General features: G+C 43.2%; 1 protein-coding gene across 9 annotated transcripts in view; it reads left to right on the forward strand.

Annotated features, from left to right (window-relative positions):
- The window catches only part of CHN2 (chimerin 2), a gene marked incomplete at its 5' end in the record, with an annotated part of 343,976 nt that overhangs the window by 284,685 nt on the left and 33,198 nt on the right, over nt 1-26,093 (forward strand). For 4 of the 9 annotated variants that reach the window (XM_079711991.1, XM_079711993.1, XM_079711992.1 and 1 more), the window contains one exon: nt 11,730-11,975. In XM_079711991.1, coding sequence (XP_079568117.1) covers nt 11,730-11,975 — 246 coding nt within the window. Of the gene's footprint in view, nt 1-11,729; nt 11,976-26,093 lie in introns of those variants that run through there. The other 5 variants (XM_079711987.1, XM_079711988.1, XM_079711989.1 and 2 more) reach the window with 2 other exon arrangements.

Raw genomic sequence — 26,093 nt, forward strand, 5'->3', positions numbered from 1 at the left:
AGAGGCCACAGGGGTGAGAGGCCCGCGTACCGCAAAAAAAAAAAAAAAAAAAAAAAAAACATAGCTGAGGTCAAATTGGATGTGGTCATTTCAGACTGAACTGTCCTTCTGCAATATTCATGTATACACACTAGGATGACAGTGTCTCTTCCCAGGGCTGGCCAGTGGCTGGTAGATGTGTCTGCATCATCACACGTATTCTGACATTCCACCTGGGAACGGGCTGCAGGGCCATATACTTGGCAGAAGGCTGGTCTTCCCAACACACAAATATGAGGTTCAATTGCAGAATTTGAAAATCTCTGTCACCACTCACACAGGAGGCCAGAAATCATCTTAGGTTCACATTTGGAATGTGCAAGCATCTGTATTTCAGAACTCCTGAGTTGGTAAATATCGCCAGGAGCTATATTGGGCAGGATAGCTGCACAGCTGTGAGTGGCCTCAAGGACTGTTTTGTTTGGGTGATTGTTCACTGTAAAAAACACAGTGGGGGATTTGAGGTGTTTTGTGTGTGAAATTTTGAAAAAACATTTAGTAGCTGTCTTGTCATTTGCATCATGGGACGGTTTGCATGCAGAAAACAGCTGGTTAATTTGATTTTTGTCTTCAGTAGAGCTGCATCCTAATCCAACTGCTGACCAAAGAACCTGGTGGAAAAGCAGCTTGAGGCTCTATGTGGCACATTATGCTCTACAAATTGCCAGACTGCCGTATGGCAAGAAAGTGTAATTCAGCAAATGTATAGCCTCTGGCAGAGATTCCTCAGGCTCAGTTGAGTGAGCGACAGTGGCAGGGAGGGGGTAGGAGAGAAATACATTTGGATCCTACTATACTGTTGGGTGCCATAAGCCAGAAATTGAGCATCTTTGACTTTTGTAATAAAACCCCTAAATCAATCGTTTGGGGTACTTACTTCTTTGGCCAGAGATGGGAAGGTGCAAAGGAAGGAAAATAGAAAGCAAAGGATATAAATACTGAATAAGAGAAGAGAGTCACATCAGGCAAGAAGGAAAATAGCAGCTGGGAACTTTGTAATAGCTGCTTCTCCCTTAAAATTTGCATTGCCTATTTGGGTCTTAGTTTTATAAAAGTTTACCTAAAGTGTCATAAGGCAGTTTTAGCAATTTGATTCCACAAATGCTCCATTCTCTTGAAAATAACCTTACTGTCCTTTCTGAAACTCAGCATTTGAGAAACTTGACCACGATTTTTAAAGTTCTTGCATAAGGAAATGGGTTACTACATTCTGATGTAAACCTCTTTTTTTCCTCATTCAAAAACTGCACAAAAAGAAAATACCAACAGCTACATGTTGAAATGTGTGAAATGCTTAATGCAACCCAAAGTCTTTCTCTGTAATGGGGAGTAACTTTTGTGTCTACATCTAAGCAGACTGTGAGAAACAGCAGCAATTAGCCAAAATTGTTGACATCAGCCTCAATAAAACAGGTGGAGAAATGAAGTGGGGAGGACAGCAATTTCAACATTTCACAATCAGTCACCCCAAGAAGCATCAGATTATTTATGTGCTTCCAAACAAGGTGGTTTGGTCCATTTTGGAGATCACACAGGCCTTCAGTTTGGGATGAACGCTGACTTTTGTGGATGCAGGGAAATGAGTTGTAAGAGAGGCGGCAGGACCGATCCTCCAGCCTTTTTGTGTCTCTCGTATTGAGAGTGGCCATCTGTCCCTGGAGAACAATTAGAGCAGCAGCTGGGCGTGTTGTGCCATCAGAGTCAAAGGTCCCTCCTCCTCGGACCAGGACACGGCAGATTTGGAGGTCACCGGGAGTTTTAGGAGACAGCCAGGTCAGCCCTTGATACCTGATGCTTTGACAGACTCCAGTAAAGCCAGGATTATTCAGCTTTAACTGGCACGTTGGTGGGAAAGATGGCAGGGTCCCACCCTGGTCTCTCCTTTCTTTTGCTGTCATGGGAATGAGTTTGCAGTTGAGTCATATCCCTCTGTTGTCTTTCTCCTCTTTCAGGACTGAAAACCACAAGCAAAGAGTATAGCAAACACTAATGGGGCAGTTCTTAGGCAAAGCAACAGAGATTTGGCAGTATTGGGGAAATGTTCAGAGTTCATAGGATCAAACAGGCTGGGCTTAGTAGTGTTGATAAAAGAAAACTACCACTTTGATTATCATTCAGCGATTTGGGATTTGGGCTTTTTCACTTAGTATTTCTAGTTTTTTCACTTGCAAACAAGAATAGAGAACCAGATGTAGGATGCCACAGCAAAAACCAGAGTGAAAATCTCCGTGCGCCTCTATCCACTGTCCTCTCATAAGCATTCTCTCCATCTCTCTCTCTCTCTCTCTCTCTCTCTCTCTCTCTCTCTCTCAATCAATCAATCAAACACACACACACACACACACACACACACACACACGGGTGTGTATTTCAAATACTGAAATAATAAGTAGTAAGCATACGTTTAATATACCAATATCCAGCAATTAAAAATATTTAAGTATGACCCAGAGAGAGTGAAAACAAAAGGAAAAAACAGATTTCTTACCAGCATTCTGGGCGGAATGAGTGACTGCAGCATATTGCTGGGTGTCTCTGAATCTGGGCTGGATTTCACATTTTGTAGCTTTGGGGAAATAATGTGCAGTTCAGACTCATCACTCAACCCCAGAACCTCAGATAGATGTGTGGGAAATACACTGATGGTCTAAGCAAGAAAATAAAAGCAACCTTTTAAAATTAGAAGTCATTTTGATGGAAGGCAAGAAAAATAGACTGCAAAAAAGTGGGTCTGTTTATTTTCATGAGACAAAACTTTCATGAGAGCTAACGTTGGCCTCATGCTAGTTACTGGAGGTATAGCTAGTAGAAGAACTCGGTGGGGGCACCATTTTAAAAGTTTGTAGTAAGTCCTCTAGGAAAAGAGAGGAGGAATGAGCCCCGTGTCAGCTGTGAGAGGTTTCCACTGCTGATCTGCTGCGACGGGAGGGCCAGGGATTTCCATGGGAAGAAAATCAGGAGAGGGACTTCCCTGGTGGTCCAGTGGTTGGGACTTCACCTTCCAATGCAGGGGGTGCAGGTTCTACCCCTGGTCAGGGAGCTAAGATCCCCACATGCCTGCCACCAAAAACCAAAACATAAAACAGAAGCAGTATTGTGGCAAATTCAATAAAGACTCTAAAAATGGTCCACATCAAAAAAACTTTAAAAAAAAAAAAAGGAAGAAAATCAGGAGACCTGATTCCATTCCCCAGGACACGCCCGTTAGGAACTCGGTTTCTTCATCTGTAAAAATGAGAATAATGATTCCCGCTGTACCTTTCTCATAGAATAGAGATGTTACCGAACCAAACTTGGGTCCACTCACCCACGCGCCGTAAAGCCAATCTACTGACACCAGGTTGTGGTGAAGGAAAGTGCAGCATTTATTGTAAGACACCAGACAAGGAGTCCAGGGCAGCTAGTGCTCGAGAGGCCCAAACTCCCCAATGGGTTTCAGAGAAACATTTTTAAAGGCAAGGTGAGGGAGGGATGTTGCAGGGTATATGATCAGCTCGTGCACATTTCTCTAATTGATTGATGGTGAGGTAACAGGGCAGTGTCACAGGGATTAACATTATCAATCCTCACCCTCCAGCCGGACTGGGGGCTACATGCTCATGGTCATCATGTAGTTAACTTCTTTCATTTGGTAGGGGCTTTAGTATCTGTAAAGTGACTCAGGAATGTACATCAGATACTGTTATCTGTGTACTTCTGGGAGGAACTAAAGATTCTGTGACTGCCATATGGCCGATTTACTGTTTAAATTGTTTCCATTTCTCCTAGCCCAACTGCTATTTTTGTCACTACATGTTCACATCCTTTCAATCATTAATTATTGAGCCAGGCTTTTTTTGTGTGACTCGGGAAGCATTGGAGACTACATCTTTTCTACAAACAAGAGGCAGGCAGAGGACATGGTTGGGTGGGGGTGCTCTGTCCTGGGAAGGCCCCTAGGGTTCTGCTTGGTTACAGAGATACCATATAATATAATATAGTCCACAAATATACAATGGTACTTTTAATATTATTCTAGTCCTGAACTTGGTTGTGACCTTTAGGGCCTCACCCTGGGGCAGAGTCCCCCTGTTTCTAGTACCCCTTCTTGTGATACCAAAAATCTCATAACTTGGCCAAAAGAAAACCCCAAAGGGCATGGCCCCTGGATTTTATATCAGAGACTCAAAAGAGTAAATTGACGAGATGAATAGGTAGTGATGATAATAAACCGCTATAGTGGTACTTTGACTTCAGGATATCTTATAGCCATGGACATTCATTCAGCAAAATTTAGCAAGCACCTACTTTGTGCCACGTTTGAGGTATGACACTGGGGTTTTAACTGTGACCTGAGCACACACAGTATCTGCTCTCATAAAGTTAGCAGTCTGGGGAGGGTCGTAGGTAATAATATAAAAATTGTACTGCTAGGTCAGGGTTACATATTCTTAAGGTGGTGGGAAGAAAGGGTGGAGGGTGAGGCTGGGAAGGTGGCAGGGGCTGGACCACGCAGGCCCCTATAGGCCATGGTGTGGATTTTTGCCTTTAAGAGTCTATCGAGGGGCCTTTTGGTATCATCCTCCGCCTGTTGTGCAGCATTGTAGACACATGTCGGTGCCTCCTTCCTCAGGTGAGACCAGAAGCCCAAGGGCACCCTTATGATTACGCCATTGCCACAGGCCCAACCAGACCCTCCGGGTAACTGGCCACTCCAGTTCCCAATCCTGTCCCTCAGTTGACATCCCTAAAGCCTGTGCCTGTAGTCGTTGAGCGGGGGTGGGTTGGGGGTATGCTGGCATTTTGTAAAAAAGAAAAAAAAAAAAAAGACTCTATGGAGTTCTAAGTGGCATGATGGGAGGTGAGGGAGGGGTGGGCGTGAATAGAAGCATTTTCACATTCTGTGTTTGGAAAGGCGTTGATTCCTATGGTGGGGTGGTTTTCAATAGCATTTACTCCATTCATACTTCCCTCTTCTCTGATAATCCCCCTGAATTGAAGCGCTTGAGATTAGTGCAATGGTTTTCAATGTTAGGAGCACATTTGAATCCCCTGGGGGATTTTTTTTTTTTATTTAAAGCCCAGGCCCATCCCCAGAAATTTGGATTTCATTGGTCTTAGGTGGAGCTTGAACGTGGCTTTTGGCTTTTGTTTGTTTGGTCATTTGTGTTCCCCAGGTGATTCTAATGATCAGGCAGCGCTGAGACCCACAGGTACAGAGGAAAGCACAAAACGGGTCCTCAAAGTGTGGTCCCTGGAGCAGCAACATCAGCGTCACCCGGGAACTTTGCTCAGGCAGATTCTTAGGCCTGATCTCACACTGACTGAGCCGGAAACCCTGGAGCTAGGGCCCAGCAGTCTGTGTTTGAACCAGACCTCTGGGGGTCCTGAGATCCACCTACGTGTGAGAAGCACACTCTGTCAAAGGTTGCAGGCAAGGGAACCTGGAGTCTGGACCTGGTTCTAGATCTAGTTGTAGAATAGCTCTGTGATGAGGGCAGGGAGGTGCAAATCATTGAACTTCTCTGACCCTCAGTCTCTTCAGCTGTAAAAAGAGTAGGTGGGATTAGGTGAGCTCAAAGGTTAACTATGATGTTAGTCTATCATCTGTGCACACGAAAGCTAACAAAGTCTTTATAATATACTTTTTAAAAATCTGTATTTTGGGGGCTTCCCTGGTGGCGCAGTGGTTGAGAGTCCACCTGCCGATGCAGGGGACATGGGTGCGTGCCCCGGTCCGGGAGGATCCCGCATGCCGTGGAGTGGCTGGGCCTGTGAGCCATGGCCACTGGGCCTGCGCGTCTGGAGCCCGTGCTCCGTAATGGGAGAGGCCACAGCAGTGAGAGGCCCACGTGCCGCAAAAAAAAAAAAATCTGTATTTTTATATAACAGAACCAGAACATAATCACTGTAGGGGGCTCAAAATATACATGAAAGAATAAAGAAGAGAATAAATGTCAATTAAAATTTCTCCACCTAGAGAGAACTGTTGCCCCCTCCCCAATTGTTTGGCGTGTTGGAGATATTTTGGTGTTTTTTCTTCTGATATTTTCTGCATGCATCTACTTACAAAACTGAAATCATGGTTCAAGAGCCTCCTTCTCACCTAACATTATATCAGGGGCATATCCCTTCATCACTAAAAGTGATTTTAATCATCTTTGTTAGTGTCTACCTAACGTGTAAACATTACATGTTTATACCATAATGTATTTAACCTTTCCCCTGTCATGGATGTTTAGGCCTTTTCTCATTTCTTGTTATTATGATGAATATCTATCTATCTACCTATTAATTCTTTGTCTGAAGACCTCCTTAAGAGAATCCTAGAAATAGAATCATTGGATCAATGCACATGAGGCATTTGATACATTGCCAACTTTCTTCCCCAGCAATGGGCCACTTCTTAAAAACACCACCAGTCTGCTGGCGAGCTGTCCTCATGACACCCTCACCAGCATCAGTAATATTGATTTTCATTTCATATACTGCCACAAGGCAGCAGACGCCTACATCTACAGGGTAGTAGTGGTAGCAGGGGTATAGCTCAGGCTTTCAACACCCAAGGGGGGACTCAGACTCAAGAGATGGAAGGGAGAGGGGTCCCAGGAGGACTAGGACTGGGATTGGAATAGTGGGGAGAGACTGTCTTGGGGTTGATGATGACACTTTCAAAAAGCCCTCCTTAAAATGTACCACAGGAATTTACTTGAAGCCTATGGAAGGATTGCAGGTGGATGATAAATCACCTTTTCTAGAAATTGGTACTAAAAAGGCAGACTGTTGTGGTCCCCAGAGACCAAGACGTGGGTCTGCCTGAAGCCAGGTGGAGAAGGGGCCTTTGATCAGACGAGCTTCTGAGGTCCCCTATGGATTTAAGATGACTAGATTACTAAAGTCAGAGAAGAGAGAAGGGTTTCCTTTCTTGCACCATCCTGGGCACTTTATACGTACACATGCACCCCAACGGGCTTCGTTTCCCTATGTTTTCCTGCCCAGTGACCCATTCGTGCTTCCTTGTCTTCATCTGACAAACTTCCACTGCCTTCTCGTTACCTGATTCTTTCTTGGATCCAGGATCCTAATCATAGAGACAAAGAAGAGTGAGATGCCATGCATAGAAAATAGAATCCAACCCTTATTTATAAAAAAGGAAAAGGGAAGTGGTGAGCTTATGTCACCATTTATTTATAGCCCCACCTACTTCCAGAAGTATCTTAAGTCATGGCTGCTTTGGCAGAGGACTCAGGGAGAAAAAAAGTCTCCTCTTTAAAAACCAGACCAGGGAGCACCAGCCCTGTGAGTTGTTAACAGGTTAACAATGGGGTAGAGAGTAATTCTGGCATTTAATTCCTGAATATTTTAAAATGTGAACTTTATTTGGATGAGAGGTAGTTTAGAGGGTGGTTAAAAGCATAGATTTACTGTTATACCCAAAAGAACTGGCACAGGTGTTCAAACAAAAGCTTGTTCAAGAATATTCTTAGCAGCACTATTCACAATAGCCAAAAGGTGAAAACAACCCAAATGTACATCAGCTGGAGAATGGATAAACAAAATGTGGCACATCCATACAATGGATTATTATTAAGCAATAAAAAGTAATAAAGTACTGATAGATGCTACAGCATGGATGTATCTCGAAAACAAGCTAACTGAAAGAAACCAGGCACAAGAGACCATAGATTGCATGATTGCATTTACATGAAATATTCAGAATAGGCAAATCCACAGAGAAAGCAGATTAGCCATTGCCAGAGGCTGGAGGGAGAGGAGAATGCTGAGTGACTGCTTAATTGGGTAAAAGGTTTCATTTGGGGTGATGGAAATGTTCTGGAACTAGATAGTGGGAATGATTGCAGAACTTTGTGAATGTACGTAATGCCACTGAATTGCTGAATTATACACTTTTAAATTGTTAAAATGGTAAGTTTTATGTTATGCATATTTGATCACACACACACAAAATAAACTTATTCTTGGGTGGGGGTGGGGGGGAAGCATAGACCTAGTCAGTTGTGCCCAGGTTCTAATCTCCGCTCTACCATTTACCAGCTGTGTGACCTTGGGCAAATCACTTAAACCCTCAGTTCCCATTTCCTCTCAAAGTGGGGGTAACTGTAACAGTACCTACCTCAGAGAGTTATAAATCTTAAATAAGCCAACATATGCACTTAAGCATATAAGCAATATAAGCATTTGCTTAGCATAATACCTGGCACAGAGGAAGCATGCTGTAAATATTTGTGTTATTAATCTAACCCCGATATTCTCAACTGGGGGCAGTTTTGCCTCAGGAGAAATGTGGCAGTGTCTGGAGAGATTTGTGATGTCATAATTGGGGGATGCGACTGGCATCTAGTGGGTGGAGGTCAGGGATGCTGCTACCTATCCTACAATGCACAGGACAGCTCCTCCACAACTAAGAATTATCCGGCCCCAAATGTCAGTAGTTCCAAGGTGGACAATCCCTGATTTAAACGGAGCATGTAGGGACATGTGCTTCATCTAATGAATATATGAATAAAAATACGTCAGATAGAAATTTTTGTTCGAAAAAGACTGCCAGCCTGTCTCTGTGTATAGACAACATGTGTTAGACTTTGTGAGGATATAAAAGAAACCCAGCCTCAGTCCTGGAGGAGCTTGGATAAGAAGAGCTCTGTGTGTGGAGGGCTGTTTAAGAGGGAAGTTTTTACCAAGAGACTTTTGTCATCATTTTTCCTTTAATAAGAGGTGATCTGGGGTCCTCCACACTTCTCACAATAATGCTTGCTCAAATGCTAACACTTAACAGTTCCCTATAAAGACGCATCTTAAGTGAGTGAACAGTGTCTGTTCACATATCTGAATGTGTCTTGTGTTTGGGTAAATTCTATTGAACAAATATCTGAAAAAGAAATCACTGTCAGAAATAAAAATTACTTGTTATAAGTAAAGGCACAGACACACAAAAAATATTAAATCTTCTTGTATTCAACCGCCCACACACCAAAAGGTGAAGGAGACCCCTTTTGCCCACTTTCCATTTAAAGAATTATTTTATCAGGTTCCAAAACCATATATCCATATACTTAGTCTAGTTTGGATCACAGAATATCTTCTTACACAGAATGACTCGCGATCAAAAGGTCTGTCTTGATTTGCTAGCAGTGAAGTTTGGGACAGGGACCCTTATTCATCCTCTCTGTCCTTTTGCCTTTAGGCTAAGTATTGGAAGACTGTTAAAGGCATGCCACACCTTCAGTCAATCCCTGTGCGTGGCAGATGTCCTTTAGGACTGGGTGATGGGAAGGAGGGCTAAGGAGTGTGGTGGAGACCATGAGGAGGGCAGACCCCTGGAGGTTCACACCCTTGGAAGCTAAAGCATGGGGATGCATGGGGCAAGAGACCCCACTCCATGCACCACCTTTGCAAACCTTCCTCCATAACTCTGGTTTCCTGTATGTATAAGTGCTTTCAACAGCTTATTTAGTGCTACTATGGCAGGGAATCTTACTAGACCCTCTTGTAGGAGGAAACAAAGGTGAACCAGACATAGAACATGTCACACAGAGTTCTCAATATGACAGACCATAAGACCTGTTATAAATCACTCTAATAAAGCGATAAGTGCAATAAGAAAAATGTGGGGAAAACACTATGGGATTCCAGAGGAAAGTGTTTGCCTACAGTGGGGAGTTTGGTGAAGTCTTTTTGGAGAGGGAGACATCTGAGTTCGAGTGTGAACATCGGTGGATACGTAGGTGTGGAAATGGTGCTGGAAAATGCTAAAGGACAGAGCAGACTACCAAGGTGGGAAGTTGACTATGTCGGAGAAGAGGATTTGTGGCATTTGTGGCAGGAAGTTTAGGGAAATAAATAAGATGGATAGATTGAGATGAGCTCATGAAAAACCCACAGTGCTAGGGACGCAGTCAAGCTATGGGGAATCACTGACATTTTCTGAGCAGAGGTGGAGTGGTGACTGGACTAAGGCAGCCGTTGTGCAGCTGTGTATAAGGTGGACTGGAGAGATATCAAGGGTCTGAGTTATTGTGAGGCAAGAATAGTAAGGAGAGGCCAGATTTGACCAATATTTCAGATAAAGCATTTGGCAAGACAAAGTGAAGGAGGCAGCCCTGCACTGCTTACCTAGGCGCTTGGACATGGGGTTCAGAAGCACGGGTGCTGGATGCAGATGTTTTGGGCTCTAGTCCTGGCTCTGCTGCTTAAACCAACTGCATGTCCCTGAGATACCTCTTGATGTCATAATCTCTTCATCCACAAAATGGGAATAAAAGTCTTGTCTTACATACACATGAGAAGAGTAAATGAGTAAGTGCACTTAACACATTCTGAATCTCATCTGGCATAACCTAAGTTAATGTGTTCAAAAGCCCAATGTAAAAGTTGGCTGTTATTATTATTGAACGTAAAAAGAGGATGAAGTGAGAGGATGGACTTCTGAACCGCGTTGGAATGACAGTGATTGCCAGGAATAAAGAATTACACAAGGAAAAGGCTGATCTTTTATTACTCTCCCCAAGGCTGCTTGGAGGCACTGGAACATGGGGCCACACAGAGGGTGGGTTGAGATTCATGGACAGTCCCATCCACATCATGGTCCAACCATCTATGTTCTTGTTTTCTAGTTCCAAAAGCATTGATCTTACTGTCTGGCACTAGCTGTATTAAACTTTGCCAACAGATTAGGAGTACTCCTAAGACATCTCACTTCTATTAATGCAGAGACCTGGGACCAGAAAACCAGGGTCCCAAGGGAGACCATCCAACAGATGATGCTTTTAAGAGCAAGGAGGGCATTAGCTTGGATCCTAACAGAATTAACATGGAAAAAAATTTTTTAAAGAAAAAAACTATGATGTTTTGGTTTTAGTTAAGGAATCTTGTCTTTGTATGGAGGGAGCTGTTTGTGGTTGGGTCAGGGGAAGATGGGGGTATCCAAAATAAGAGGCAGGATGGGAGCAAGACATCCTGCCTCTTATTTTGAAACTTTGACTGCAGAAACCAGAGCTGAAATGTTATACCATTCTCTTATGCCTCATTCAGTGGTCAGACTGTTCTAATTTAATGCGTGCATAAGAATAAAAATTAAGCTTTCCAGTGCTGGGGCAGATTTTTTTTTAAAAAGAGAGACACAGGCTTTATCCCCTATAAGATTAAACATTAGGGTTTAAAGGTTTAATCTGCTGGAATTCAGCCCAGGATGGGGTTCAGAGCCCCAGAATAATTGGATACAGCCTCAGGCTTTGAACATCAGAGCTGGTTGGGGGTTGTGTGTGTGTGTGTGTGTGTGCGTGTGTGCATGTGTGTGAAATATGCTAAGCAGTGTTTGAGGTCTCTCCTTGGCAATGAGCTGTGGCAGGAGGAATAAAGCTGCCTGCCCCTGCCTCCTGCATTGGTTCCTCAGTGGCTAACTGGATACAGCTTCTGGGGGGTGCCATGCCCATGAATGTGTGCTATTGTTCCAGGCACACGTCGGCCTTAAGAAATAGCACGAAACAAAACAGGCCCGTCCTTATTCACATGCAGAGCCCCCTCCATCACTCAAAGCGGCCCTTCCAGGTCACATGCCCGAGGCCTCTGCAGACAGGACACAGCTGCCTCTAATCTGCTGCCTAACATTAGCCGCGGTTCAAAAAACCTGACAGCTCTGAGCTTCCCGAGGCTCCGCAGAGGAAAGTAGAAAGACCTGGGGTCCGGGCACTATGTTCTCCGAGGAACTGTGGCTGGAAAATGAGAAAAAGTGTGCTGTGGTTCGGAAGCCTAAGCAAGGCAGGAAACGCCAGGAGCTGCTGGCCGTGGCCTTGGGGGTGAAGGTGGGAGTCAAAGGCAGCTTTCTTTGGCCCCCTCTCAAACTCTTTGCCTGTCCACAGATCTCCTCCCTGGTCCGAAGGGCCGCCCTGTCACACAACGACAACCACTTCAACTATGAGAAGACACACAACTTTAAGGTAAGGGAGCCTCTGCTTTCTGTCTTCTGGTATAAAAGGGCAGCTGGCGAGCTCCAGCTTTATGTTTTCCACCTGGTCTTTGATGGTAAAGTAACGAGACAGCAAACTCCTCTGCTTTCCACATTTAGTTACTTGCTTCGAATCAAATCAAACGGGAGATTTCAGAAAGCAGTTTTCTTGATGCTGATGCTTAGAAACACCTATATGTATGTTAACTTAGTTCTGGAGAACTGGGCCCATTTCCTCTTCACATTCCCACGTCCAATGAAAGAAAAACAGAGCATGCCCAATCTTTGGCATTTAGAGATCATCTGGTGAATATCAAGCAGTCCTTCTCCACTGGGAGTAGCAGTAAAGAATATTGTTATCTCTGAGCAAGTGAAAACAGTTGCCCGTTTCACATTTTGTGTTTTGTCTTTTGTTTTCGGGGATGCTAACTCTTTTGGTTTATGTGTAGACAGCTGTGAAAGCAAATGACGACAGGAGATACCATCCAGTCGCTTTTGTCTGTGCTCTGGGTGCAGGGGGCACCCTGGCAGCCTTACCAGTCTCCTTCTGGTCACAGCCTTGGTCCTGCTCACCAGCCCAAACAAAAAGATATGGAGAGCTGGTGGCGGTTTAAGTGGATTTTCCCATGTGAATTTATAAACTGGAAATACTGCTATCTTCATTTCAGACTAGCAGTTGTAGAAACGGCCTGCCGTCAGAAAATTACGCCTCTTTCCTTTGCCCTGATGTGTTTTCCAAGAAGCTCTGGGAGGAGGTTCTGATGCCAAATTGCCTGGCTTGAGATGCCATTGAGTACAGGAGAGACAGGACAGCGTTAGAGGTTTTACCCCAGCAAATGGGCTGACAGTGTGGAAGCTGGAGAGAGTGGAGATGAGGGATCCAGGAAGAAAAGAAGAGACGGGGCCAGCTAAATGTAAATTGTATTCTCTTTTACAGACTTGTTTCCCTTAGGGCCAGTAACCCGAGTAACAACTGGAACTAGATAACCCTTTGTCAGAAGTGACCAGGGAGACCTAGTTTCTTCTGTTGCTTTCCTATCCTTCCTACGGACAGATGTGTGTCTATTAAATATACATTTGTGTTAGTTTGGTCTGTTTGCCCTGCTTCTGTTTTTAGAAAGCAAGCAGCTCAGGCATTTGCATGCTATAATTGACCTGAGGCATGGAATTTATTCAGCTCTCCATATTTAGCATGAGGGTGAAGAATTGCATTAGATAGGTCCTCATCCATGCCAAGGCTTTTGCTATTTCTCTCATCACTGAATAGTGATAGGTCTAATTTGGGGCATCACTGAGTAGAGACAGGTCTAATTTATGTTTTTTCTCTTTCCTGTCTTTACCCTAATTTTTTTTTTTTTTTTTTTTTTTTTTTTGCCTTAAGAAAGTATTTTTCTGACTTCTGGCAGAAATCCCTGATTTTTTGCATCCTATAGATGCACTGCCATGAATGGTAGGATGGATCTTGGCCTTGCACGTTTTTTTTCCTTCCTCTTGAAAATTCTGATTCTTTTGGCTTTAAGATACAATTGGAATTTTGCCCTACGCAGTTATGTGTTTACATGGGCTAGCTTCTCTCTGTAGATACTCTGTCTGAGTTTGTGTGAAAAATACCCAAGTGTATTTAGTTGACTGATAGTTTCAAAACTAATTTCAGTCTTTTTAAATCTTAGATCTCTGCATGGGACATAAACACATTTAAAACAAAAAGTTAGTTGAATCTTACTATCTTAAATAGTTCTGTTGCTAACATGAACTATATTAATGATTTCTCACTAAAAAACACCAACAGCTTTTTAAATGTTTGCTTTAAAAGTCAGTATCTATTAACTATATCTATTAACAATATCTCTTCTAACTTACTGCTATTAAAAGAAGAAAAGGCAGAGAACAGACAGGTTGTTAGAGGGGAATACACAAGCCAGACAGGAGCGTTTCTCTTCCGTGTTTTAAATAGACATCTTTGAGACATAACAGACCCTTGAGTCGCTGTGTCAGTTGACTGTGGCTTTCAATGGTACTGCTCGTGCCACTGTCCTTAAGAATGAGTGGCTGAGGCAGGCGGAGGGGTGGCTCTTTCTGTCACTCCTTTCTGCATCCCCGCCTCATTCAGCCCTCTCCTCACCCCCCAACCAACTTTAAGTGGGAACTCTGCATGGTCTTTAGAAGAACATTCTAAAAGCAGGTCCCTGCTATAAATAGAGCAGTGGGGTTTTAGTAACATGCCACTGACCTAACAGAAGAAAGAAAGGTCTTATCAAAGGCCCCTGACATCTGCTTGGAATCTGTTTTATATCTTAAATTTGCAGTAAGTTTTTATTTATATTAACTTCTAGTAGGCTTTGTTCTGAAACTTTCTTGATTTGTAATTTGGGTTATTATTGGAGGGTATTATGTGTCTAGCATAGAGAAAGTGTTTAAAAAGAACAAGTAATCACATTTTCATGCTTATCAACAAATAAACCTTGCGAGGCCCTGTCTGCACTCTCGCCTGGAGGCCTCCTACCAGAGAGTCAAATCTGCCAGCAGATCTTGATGCCTCACTTCAGAACAGGATTTTCTGCCCCAGTCAGGACTATTCCGCGGGTAAAAAGCCCTCTCCTCACTCTCCCCAGGAGCTTCATCACAAGCAATGAATAGATAACCTATAATGAAAAGGAGCTGAAAAAGAATACATACATATATATATATATACATATATATATATATAATATAACCGAATCACTTTGCTGTACACCTGAAACTAACACATCTTTGTAAATCAGCTATTCTTCAAATTAAAAAAAAAAAAAAATTCAAGGGCTTCCCTGGTGGCGCAGTGGTTGAGAGTCCGCCTGCCGTTGCAGGGGACACGGGTTCGTGCCCCGGTCCGGGAGGATCCCACATGCCGCGGAGCGGCTGGGCCCGTGAGCCATGGCCGCTGAGCCTGCGCGTCCGGAGGCTGTGCTCCGCAACGGGAGACGCCACAACAGTGAGAGGCCCGCGTACCGCAAAAAAAAAAAAAAAAAAAAAAAAAAAAAATTCAATACTTACAATTTTAAAAAAGAGCAATGAATGGAAACTCCTGACACGGTACAGGTTGGAACCCCTCCCGCTCTGCTCTTTGAGAAGGCTCCCTGTCACTGCTCCTGAGGGCATATCTACTGCCCTTGCTTTCCAAACAAAGCGTGTCTAGGAAAAGCTGAAATTCAGCTCTGGAAACAAAAGGTTTCGGAAGCAAATTAAAGTTGCGCCTCATTTCATGCAGTAATTATATACTTTTCAACACTGTATACAAATGCAATTGTTGCTGATTTAAATCCTAAATTCTCAGGATTACTTGTACATACTAGGAGCTAAGAGTAGTTGTTGAAGGAATGATGACATTAGCAGACTCCTCTCTAAAATGAAAACTGTTTGATATATAGAAATGCCGTTCTGTTATTTAACGTGTTTTATGTCCGCATCTCTCTTTATCCATGTGACTGAAAGAGGCACTCTCCCGTAGGTAGACTAGCTCTCTTTTAGAGGGCCTGCCCTAAGAACACCTTATGGCTGAGCTCTGGAACCCTCGAGAACCCTGCAGCCCCATCAGTCTGGATAACTGTCCTTCCTTCCCCACTTAGCACAGGGATGAGGTAGCTGTGGCCAGCTTGGTACTCCTGCCCACAGAGTGCTCTTTGGCAAGGAGCTTAATTCTCTGAGCGTCAGTTTCCTCATCTGTAAAATGGGAGTGCTGTAAGGTTTAAAGAATACATGTAAATCACTCAAGGTCACTGGCACCCAGTAAGGTTGGCTACTATTATTACTTTATTCTTCATCTTTTCGTGTCTCTCATTTTTCTTGAGTTTTGATGTTTAGCTTTCTCTGTCTCTGTATTTCTTATTTTCTGCCTTCACTTCTTCCTGTCCTTTTTTTCTATCATCTCTTTCTTCTTCTCAACACGATGTAATTAAAAAATGAAAGAGCATTCCAGGCAGTGCAAAGGACATGAGTCAGAACTTGGAATTAGAAATGAGCCAAGGGTGAACAGGGTACAGGGAAGATACCATCCAGGAGAGAGAGTTGCTCACTGCACGTCTAGAGAGTCAGCTGGGGCGGGGCGGGTGGCCACAGCCTGCTGACCCATTGGCACTTTGTGCACTTAGCCCACTCACGCTCTCAGCCTTCCCAATCTGCATGTGTGTGTACATCACTCACTCCTTTTCCTGAATTCTCTCCCTCCACCCAGGTACTTCAGGGGCACTCTTCTCTCCCTATATGCAATATGCATGGAGAGCAAGGGTCCAGAAAGTTCTAAACGTTAAAGAGCAGACCACCCGATCCCGACCTCACCTGTGTTCCCCATCCCACCAATCCCTCCCCCAGCCCTCCCCCAGGCCTCCCCTGTCCATCTTCCCTTCAAACCTCTTCTATCCCCATCCATCCCTTTCCCAACCCTCTGCCAACTTTACTTTCATCCATAGCATTGATCACCAGCTTACATTGTACACATGTATTTATGTGTTTGCCTTCCCCTTATCAGAAAGAAAGACCCCGCTTTTTTCTGGGGGAAAAGGGGTGGAGATAGAGACTTTTGTCTGTTTTACTTTCTGCAGAAATCCCAGTGTCTCAATCAGGGCCTGGCCCAGAGCCGACTGTCAGTGAATATGTTGACAGGATGTGTAGCAGGTATCTCCTGACCCTGCCTACCTAAGCTTGCACTTTCCCTCCTCACTCCCCGTCCCACAGTTTGCCCTCATTCGGGGCTTGTTGTGCTTGTGTTAGTTGTGCTCCAGTCCTTCCAGGTGGTGGGTAGTGGTCCTTGCCAGGGTCACCAACTGTGCTACCCGGTATCTTATATGCAGGCAAGCGGGGGAGACACGTGCCCGGTTTACTCCCATTGTCCCAGCTTCCTGTCTGGTGACTCTCAAAAGTGGCCTTGACTGGGCTTAAGTTAAACGGTTGCCAACTTGCCCTTTTATGTCCCCCACTCTCCATAGACGAGGCTGCACCAGCAGCATCCTTTCCCTGCAGTACACTGTGTGTACGTGCGTGCTCGTGCAGCACCTCCCACCCCTAAGATTCTGGGGGCCAGGACAAGAAGTCCAGGAGGCTGAGAGTGTGGGGCAGGGTGTGGCAGCACCACGACCTCCCAGTTTGGGTTTTGTGGCTCCTTGACAGTTTCTATGCCTATCATCAGTTTCTGCATTCTTATCAATCTGGTGGTCATTTGCTTTGCAACAAGCCATATTTGCTTCCCACGTGCAAACCCCTTGCTTTTCCTCATCTTTTTTGGCCTCATAAAATGTGCCAGCACTTCACCCCCAATACCTTGCCCGCCCTGCATTCTCGCGGGCAGGCAGGGACCCCTGCCTGTCCTGGTCCCGCTTCCGTGTGCCTGGGGAAAAGGGTGGTTGGATTTTGCACCTGCATTTTGGCACAGGCAGAAATCACTTCAGAAATGGTTGTGAGTTTTATTTTGTTTCTTTTGTTTAATAATCAGAAAAGGCTGTTTTGGCAGAAGCAAGTCTGGAAGGAACAATTCAAGGAAAGGCTAACTTCATCACCTTGAATATAAAATGAGGGACTCAAAGTGAGACCGGAATAAATAGGCTTGGAAATACTGGGCTTTACGAAGAAAATAAGGCTTCTGCTCTCAAAGTGCTATGAAGATGAGTCATTTTTATCTACTGTAGCCTGGCTCCCCCGTTATAGTTATTAGAAACCCTTTATTTTCAAATAATAGAACCCTTGGAAACCATCTTAAGTGAAATAATAGGCAGGCCTCATGGAGCCCCCCAGGGACTGCTCAGAACTCAGGCAGGGAGGAAGCAGGAACTGGGGGTACACCTGGACCCACTGTCTCCTTCTCTACTCCCTCCCTCCCTCTCTTCCATTCTCTCCCTCCCCCTCCCTTCCCATCATTTCATTGCTTTCTACTCTCATTGTTCTCTCCCTGCACAAAAATATCTTAGTCCATATGGTCTGCAGAATATGGCTGATGATAACTCCCTGGTTTACATATTACAAAGACCAGCCACAGAATCCTAATTCTAAATTTCCAGAGAGAGAATTGGAATAGCCTGACTTAGACCAGGTGTCTACTATGCTCAGATAACTCTGGCCATGGAGGTCACCCCCTCCCCGTAAATACATGGATGGAGCTATAGGATGTCTGGAGGATGGATGGTACCCAGGTTATGTGTGAAAGAAAGGAATCCTCCCAGGTAGATAGCCTGGAGATGTCAGCTGTAATCCTTTCCTCCTTGTTTTGAAGAATTCCACTTAAAGTTTCACATCAAAGTCCAGCTCTTTCCACTGGGTTCTGCTTGAAGGAAGTCATGAAGCTACTCTGAACCTTGATGTTATTATTAATATTAGTATCTGAGAGCCTGGGCATTCTGCAGCACCAGTTAGTCTTGTCGTCTGTTTGGGTATAAGGAAGAGTCTCTATTCTTTTAGTTCCATCTTTTACAAAGTGTACCCATTGCTGTTGTGCCATTTTGGAGCTAGGACTAGCCCTCAGCAAACCTGGGAAGTAAATGAGGTTTGTGTCTGGCAAACTCTCCACCCTCTTCCCCTGGATTGGTTCTCCTGCCCCCCTTCCATTGCTCCTATCTGCCGAGTTACTCCGTGGAACCACCCTGCTGAGACCTGCCAGCCCTAGTTTCTAGATCTCAGCTTCTCCTTCTCCATGTCATCTGGAGGCTTTGCATTCTACAAATTGGCTACACATGAGGGTTAATTGGAACTATCACCTGTTTCCTGACAAAGCAACCTGGTAGGTTGCACGAAAACCCTTTCTTCTGTGATTCACCAAGATTTACTATTACTCCACAGATAGTATGTGCTCATTTTAAAAAGGGCTTGTTCATGAAAATGACAGCTAAATTAATCTAGTAGTCGTGTTTTAAATGAGTCCTCTCGAGACCAGTGGCACGATGCCTTTCTGCAATGGAATTTCATTCATGGCAGGGATTTTGGCCAAGGAGGAAACAAGTTTTGGACAAGGCTCTCACATAGGTGAGTACCTTCTCTGCCTGCCAGGGTCTGACCTAAAGCTTATCTTATACCTCCTTGGCATGTTTTTATGTAAATACTGGGACACTGTCATTGTAAATCCTTTACAAACCAGCAGAGCCCGGTAGAAAGGAAATAGGCTTTGACAGCTAACCCAACAGAGACTCCTAGGCCACACACCAGGCAAGTGGCTTGGCCAAGGTGTTCCACAAATGTAAATCATTTACTAACAAGTCTGGCCCATATAGAATGCTTAGTTGTTATTAATTTTATGTTGAGTTTTTTTTTATGCCAAAGAACATTTCATTCAAAGGGACTATTCTAAATGACTAAATGGCTGATTCTGGCTTTTTAAGTCTAGAGAAATACTCCTTTTGTGTTTTGTGGAGAGAAAAAAAAACACCAGTGATCACTGTACGTATTAGTTGGGTATAAGTTCTAAGAAGAGGTAACTATTTAGACATTCTTTTTTTAATTCAGCAAATACAGACTGAGGGCCAATTATGTGCCAGGCACTGCCTGGTACAAGAAAGATGGTGGTGACATAAGAATGTGAGCTCTTCTCCTGCTAGGTGGTTCTCAACCAGAGCAGTTTTGCTCCCCAGGGGACATTTGGCAATGGAGACATTTCTCATTCTCATGACTGGCATCTAGCAGAGGCCAGGGATGCTGTGAAACATCCTACAAGGCCCAGGACAGTCCCCACCTGAGTTATTGGCCCCAATGTCAATAGTTTCAAGGCTGAGAAAACTTGCAGTTGACAATGGGGGCCCTGGTGGTCTTTGAGCAGGGAACGATGTTGCTGCTGATGCCCTCATCAACCTGAGAGGAAGTCAGCCAGCATAAGGATATCTCATTATATGCAATGGGGAGAATCCCAAAAAGCTTTGTGGCAGTCAGTGTTTTAGAAATGAAATCCTGTTTTAAATGTACTAGAACAGCTGCTGAATAGACGCATCTGGTGGGGGAGGGCGGGGTCAGTGGTGCCACGGTGGAGAAACCTGGCTGTCCCATGGCATCTGTTCAGCAGACCTCACAGGAAAACCCAGAGTCTTCAGTCACAGGCCCAGTGATTCCCCCTGGCTATTTCCCTACATCTGAAAAGGTTCACTTCAAGGCCAGTATTTCATCTGATCTTGCAAGAGGGAAAAGTCCAAAGTTTAACCTAATTTCTCACACAAGTTCAATGTCACATGATGATGGGAAATGCAGTCGATTATAGGAAAAACCCTTGGCTGAGATGAGGAGGCCAAGTGCTGCTGACCATCTGGGTGACCGTGGACAAGCCACCTGTCCTCCAGCCGCCCAGGTAACTCTGGGCAAAAGCTAGACTAGATGAGCCCCAAACCCAGAGACTTGTAGCTGAAAATGACTTTAGCCATTTCCAGCCCCTTATTCTCTGCATAGAAAGCAGCTAAGAAAAAATTGCCTTTGATCCAGAATCCTTTTCATATCAAAGTAAAAGAATGAAGTTCTCGGGCCTCCCTGGTGGCGCAGTGGTTGAGAGTCCGCCTGCCGATGCAGGGGATACGGGTTCGTGCCCCGGTCTGGGAGGATCCCATATGCCGCGGAGCGGCTGGGCCCGTGAGCCATGGCCGCTGAGCCTGCGCGTCCGGAGCCTGTGCTCCGCAACGGGAGAGACCACAACAGTGAGAGGCCCGCGTACCGCAAAAAAAAAAAAAAAAAAAAAAAAAAAAAGAATGAAGTTCTCATTTTAATAGGAGTAATAAAAATGACAAACTGAGGTGATGTGGTTTTAGTCTCTACCCATGACTCTCTATCAAGGGTACTTTGTCCCCAAGAGCATACTGGGCAATATCTGGAGACATCTGTGGTTGTTCCAGCTGAGGGGTTGCTGCTGGCATCTAGTGGGTAAAGGCCAGGGATACTGCTAACTATCCTACAATGCACAAAGACTTATCCAGCCCAAAATGTCAGTAGTGCCAAGGTTGAGAAACGCTGATGTATACTGATAAGGAAAAGCAAAAGTTTTCAACTGTAGCACATCATAAATAGCACTTTCTGTTTCTTATGGTCTAGAACCTGGGCTGAGCTGATTATACACTTGGGCGGTGTCTACACTGACCCATCAAAACATATTTGTTATGAAACCACCAGAGAATACTGCTTTCCAGATTCAGCAGATGTGAGACAAATAACATCCTGCTCACTTAGAAAGAGTCAAGTTGGGGGATACTTGCTAAACGCCTGAGATTTTTCTTGACAACTCTTCTTGCTCTTGTTTTTCCTAAGTGGCTATTCCTGGGCTATTTGTCAAACAGACTTTATCTCCTGTAATATCATCTTTTTCTGTTTGGTGTGGTTTTTGAATTCCAGGCAGACCAGGCCCAGTATAATAGTCTTGGACAGACATTCTTCCTGTCTGGGGTATTTTCTTCCTGTCTGGGGTATTTTAGTTACTGCCCTAAAGTTTGCAAAATGTTCTTTTTTCTGAAAAGATACTCTTGAAAATCAATAAACTGCAGAGAATGGAAAAAGCTGATCAGTGACTTTTCAAGATATGGGGCATTTCATTGGGAGAGTAAACATAATAACTCAATCCAAAATAAAATGGATCCAGAGAGTGTACCCTCAGCATTTACATATAGCCTACTGTCTAGAGATTGTCCTTGTGAACCCAAAAGAAAATTGAACGATATATCGGCCGTGAAAATAAACAACGTCGCATCGCAAAGCGGAAATCAGGCAGTGGACCTAAAATAATGTTTAACTAACTTGACATTCCCTTCTGTCCCCATTTTGCTATATTTCTGGGGAATGTGTATTTGTGGGGACAATAAGGGGAGCTACTTGCTATTCAGAAATGTCTGCCTGCATTTGTTTGGCTGAAGAAATGAGATGGAAGGCAGTGGGGAAGCACTGATGGGAAAGGTTGTTGGTAAATATGAGCAGGGCTAATAAGCATTAAATGCAATCTTGATATGCTTAGTTATTTTTTAAAATATGGCGAAAAGTGAAATTTTAGAAAATCTGTGATTAGTGTATCCTGTATTTCCTGAAGCATCCGGTAGACCAGTTTCCATTTTGTCAGTGTATGGTAAACACTGTAGCTACTCTCCTAATTCCTAAATATTGCATTTTTATTTTTACCCCAAGGCATGTTATTTCCCATGTGATTTCTTCATCCATTGGAGATGTTCCAGATAAGAATTTTGTCACTCCTTTTCTTTTTTTTTTTTTTTTTTTGCATGACCTACACGAAAAGAATGCCTTTAAAAAGCCAAACCCACCTTCACTGGCCTTTGGTTGTGCTGTTTCCTCTTCTTGGAATGTTCTCCCCGACTTATCTGCCTCTCCAGGTCAACATCATCAGCTCCCCATCAGCCTAATCTTTCCCAGTCTAGTGAACTCCTATCCATCCTTCAAAAACCCAGTTCAAATATCTCTTTCCCCAGCCTTCTCAGGAAGAATTTATTATTCTCTCCAGTATCCTACCATAGGATAATTATTTATGTTGCCTGTTTATTCTTGTAGATGAGATCCTTGAGTGCAAGAAGGTTTTGCTCCCCTGATCTATTTTGACTTTGTTATCCAAAGACTAGTATAGTGCCAGGTTAAAAGTAGGCAATCAGCATGTAAGTATTGAATAAATGAGTGAATAATGAGTGGGTGAATGGGTGGATGAACTAGGAAATAGTTCCCCTCTCTGACATCCTTCCCCCACCAATTTGTAATGCCATTTCTGAGATATACCAAGTTTCCATATATGTGTGATTTGGTTTCTGATCTTTCCACTCTGTACCACTGGTCTGTTTGTCCATCCTGCATGGTGTTTTACTTTTTTTTTTAACTATAGAAGTCTTGATATATAGTCGGATGTGTTTTCTTACGTTCTTCTACTTATTCAAAATTATCGTCGCTATTTCTTTCTGCTCTATTCTTCCATATAGATTGTAGGGTCATCTTGTCAAGTTTTGTGAAAAGCACCATGGAGACTTTGCTTGAAATTGCATTGAATTTAAAGGTTCATTTGGAGGATAATTGATATATTTATAGTATCGAACGTTGCCATACATGAATATAGAATATCTCCTTACTTATGTCATTAATTTAATTATTTTATAATTATTTTAGATTATTGCTGATGCTATGAATGAAGTCTTTAATTTTTATGATTTAACAAAATGAGTTATTGCTGATGTATAACGATGCTACTGATTTCTTCTTATTGTTCTTATATTAAGTAAATTTGATGGCCTTGTTCTTTCTTCCAACCATATATGATGTATTTCTTTGTCTTGTTTTATTATGCTGGCTAAAACTCTGAAGGATAACGCCCAAGAGAAGCACTTACAGCAGGCAGTCTTTTCTTTCTGCTGACTCTAAAGGAAATTATTCTAATGTTTTATCTTTAAATGTGATATTTATTATATGTGTATCATAGATATCTTTAATCAACCATTTTTAGGAGAGTCCCCTCTATTTCTAGTATGCTAATTGCTATTACTGTGAACAGGTGTTGAATTTTATTAACTGTTGGTATTCTAATTTTTTAAATGATTATGTGGTTTATCTCTCGTGTTTTATTATTGTTGTGAATTCTAGTAATATGTCAACTACCTTAAATCCCTGAAATAAACCCTCCTCGGTCATGACATTTAAATATAATGCTACACTCAGTAGGATTTTTATATTTATGTTCTTAATTGAAATTGATGTATAATTTTACTTTTATGTACCATTCTTGTATGGTTTTTGAATCAAGATTACATTAGCTTCATTATGTGATTGTGGAGGTTTTCTTTTTTTTCCTCCCTGCTCTGCAGTAGTCTGTATTGGCTAGAGATTGTTTTTTAAAAATTCGATTAAACCTAATAAGATCATTTGGGATCAATGACTATTTGAGGGTAGATGTTTTACTGCAGATTTAATTATTTCATGGGTATAATTGAATTTAGGTTTTCTATATTATGTTGAGTCATTTTGATAATTTATATTCTTTAAGAAAATCATCCATTTCATATAACTTTTTTTTTTTCTTTTTTTTTGCGGTACGCGGGCCTCTCACTGTTGTGGCCTCTCCCGTTGCGGAGCACAGGCTCCGGACGCGCAGGCTCAGCGGCCATGGCTCACGGGCCCAGCCGCTCCGCGGCATGTGGGATCTTCCCGGACAGGGGCACGAACCCGTGTCCCCTGCATTGGCAGGCGGACTCTCAACCACTGCGCCACCAGGGAAGCCCATTTCATATAACTTCTAATTTTGTGGGTAGAAAGTTAGCATTCTCAAGATTTTTGTTTTATATCATTACTGCATCTGCATTCATGTCCTCTCTTTTATTGTTTGTGCCATTTTTCTTGATCAGTTGCCCAAGGTTTGCCTGACTTATAAATCTTTTAAAAAATCACCTGTTAGTTTTTTTAATCCTTTTCTTTTCTTTTTCTTTCTATTTCATTATATTCTACAATAATCTTTTTTTATTTCTTTGTTTTACTGTTTGAATCTTCCATATCCTTTTTTTCATCCTGTTTTTCAGTTCTCTGAAATCAGTCATCTTGTTATTGTTTCATAAACAGCCTTGATTAGATTGGCCTGTGTTTCCCAGTTTTCTTGCTCACCCTGGCTTCTTGAATCCTATCCTTTCCCACTAGGTTCAATGTGCCTCTTACAGAACTGTATTATCCCTAAGTGTATCTTTGAGTGAGGACCTGTGAGTGGAAACTCTTGGCATTTGTCTGAAAATATCTTTATTTCACCCTTGCTTTTGAATGGTAATTAGCTGTGTATAGAAGTTAGGTTGGCAGTAATTTTCTCTGAGCACTTTGATGAAATCTGTAATCTACTTGTCTCTTTTTTGCTGAGGAGAAGTCTGTTTTCATCCTAATTGCTGTCCTTTCACAAGTAACCTGCTTTTTCAGGACTTTGCTTGTCTCTTTGGTATTCTGCACTTTCACTCTAATCTATATAGGTCTAAATTATTTTTTATTCATCAGGTTTGAGGCTCATTTAGCTTTTCTTAATCTGAGGGTTTTGTGCCTTTTAGCAATTCTGGAAAGATCTCAACTGTTTCTCTTTCTGAATATCGCTTCCATATATGCCCTTAACCCCATCATCTCTCAGCTTTTCAGGATCATCACTCCTTTGCTTCTCTCTCTTCTGCATCTCCAGTCTCTTCTACCTATTGTATCAATCTCACTGACAAGTCAACATGCCCTAATGTCTCCCATCTTTTATTTAAAAAAAAAAAAAATCCGGGCTTCCCTGGTGGCGCGGTGGTTGAGAGTCTGCCTGCCGGTGCAGGGGACACGGGTTCGTGCCCCGGTCCGGGAGGATCCCACATGCTGTGGAGCGGCTGGGCCCGTGAGCCATGGCCGCTGAGCCTGCGTGTCCGGAGCCTGTGCTCTGCAACGGGAGAGGCCACAACAGTGAGAGGCCCGCGTACCGCAAAAAAAAAAAAAAAATCCTCCCAGGGCCCACCCCATATCTCCTTGGAGCTATCTTTGTTGCTCTGCTGGACATCACCACCAAACTTTTTGACGAATTTGCCAGTTATCCTTCAGTCCCCTCGAGTATGACTTCTGCCCTCAAAAATCCAGAGACTGCTCTTGCCAAGGTTGCCAGTGACTTCCATGTGTCTGAATCACAGTTCAGCCCTCATTTAACTGGACCTCTTTCCAGCATTCAACCTGGTTGGCCACTCCTTCCCTAAAACATGCTTCACCTCTTGACTTCTGAAATGCTTTACTCTCTTGGTTCTCTCCAAATGTTGGAGCACCATGGGCTTGGAATTGAGCTCTATTTTCCTCATTTTCTATTCTCTATTGCTAATAGGCTTTTTTATTCCATTCACACAATTTTAAATACCATTTACTTGTCACGGATGGCCAAATGTATACCTCCAGTTCCACTCCTCCTCTGAGTTATTGAATTGTGTGTGATTCCTGCTTGACCATAAAACTTGGAATCTCAGCAGTATTTTACCTTAAACTGCTCAAAGTTGAATTCTTGAATTTCTCCCAAAAGAATGTCTTCCATATCTCAGCAAGTGGCATCACTATCCACCCGGTTTCTAAAGCTAGAATCTAGGAGTCACTCTTGATTCCTCTCTCCTTCAAATACCCACATTTATTCTACTGTCAGGTCCTTTAAATTCTATCTTCAAAAGAGAACTCA

The sequence above is a fragment of the Hyperoodon ampullatus genome (genome assembly GCF_949752795.1).
Source record: "Hyperoodon ampullatus genome assembly, chromosome: 9".
Lineage (NCBI taxonomy): Eukaryota > Metazoa > Chordata > Mammalia > Artiodactyla > Ziphiidae > Hyperoodon > Hyperoodon ampullatus.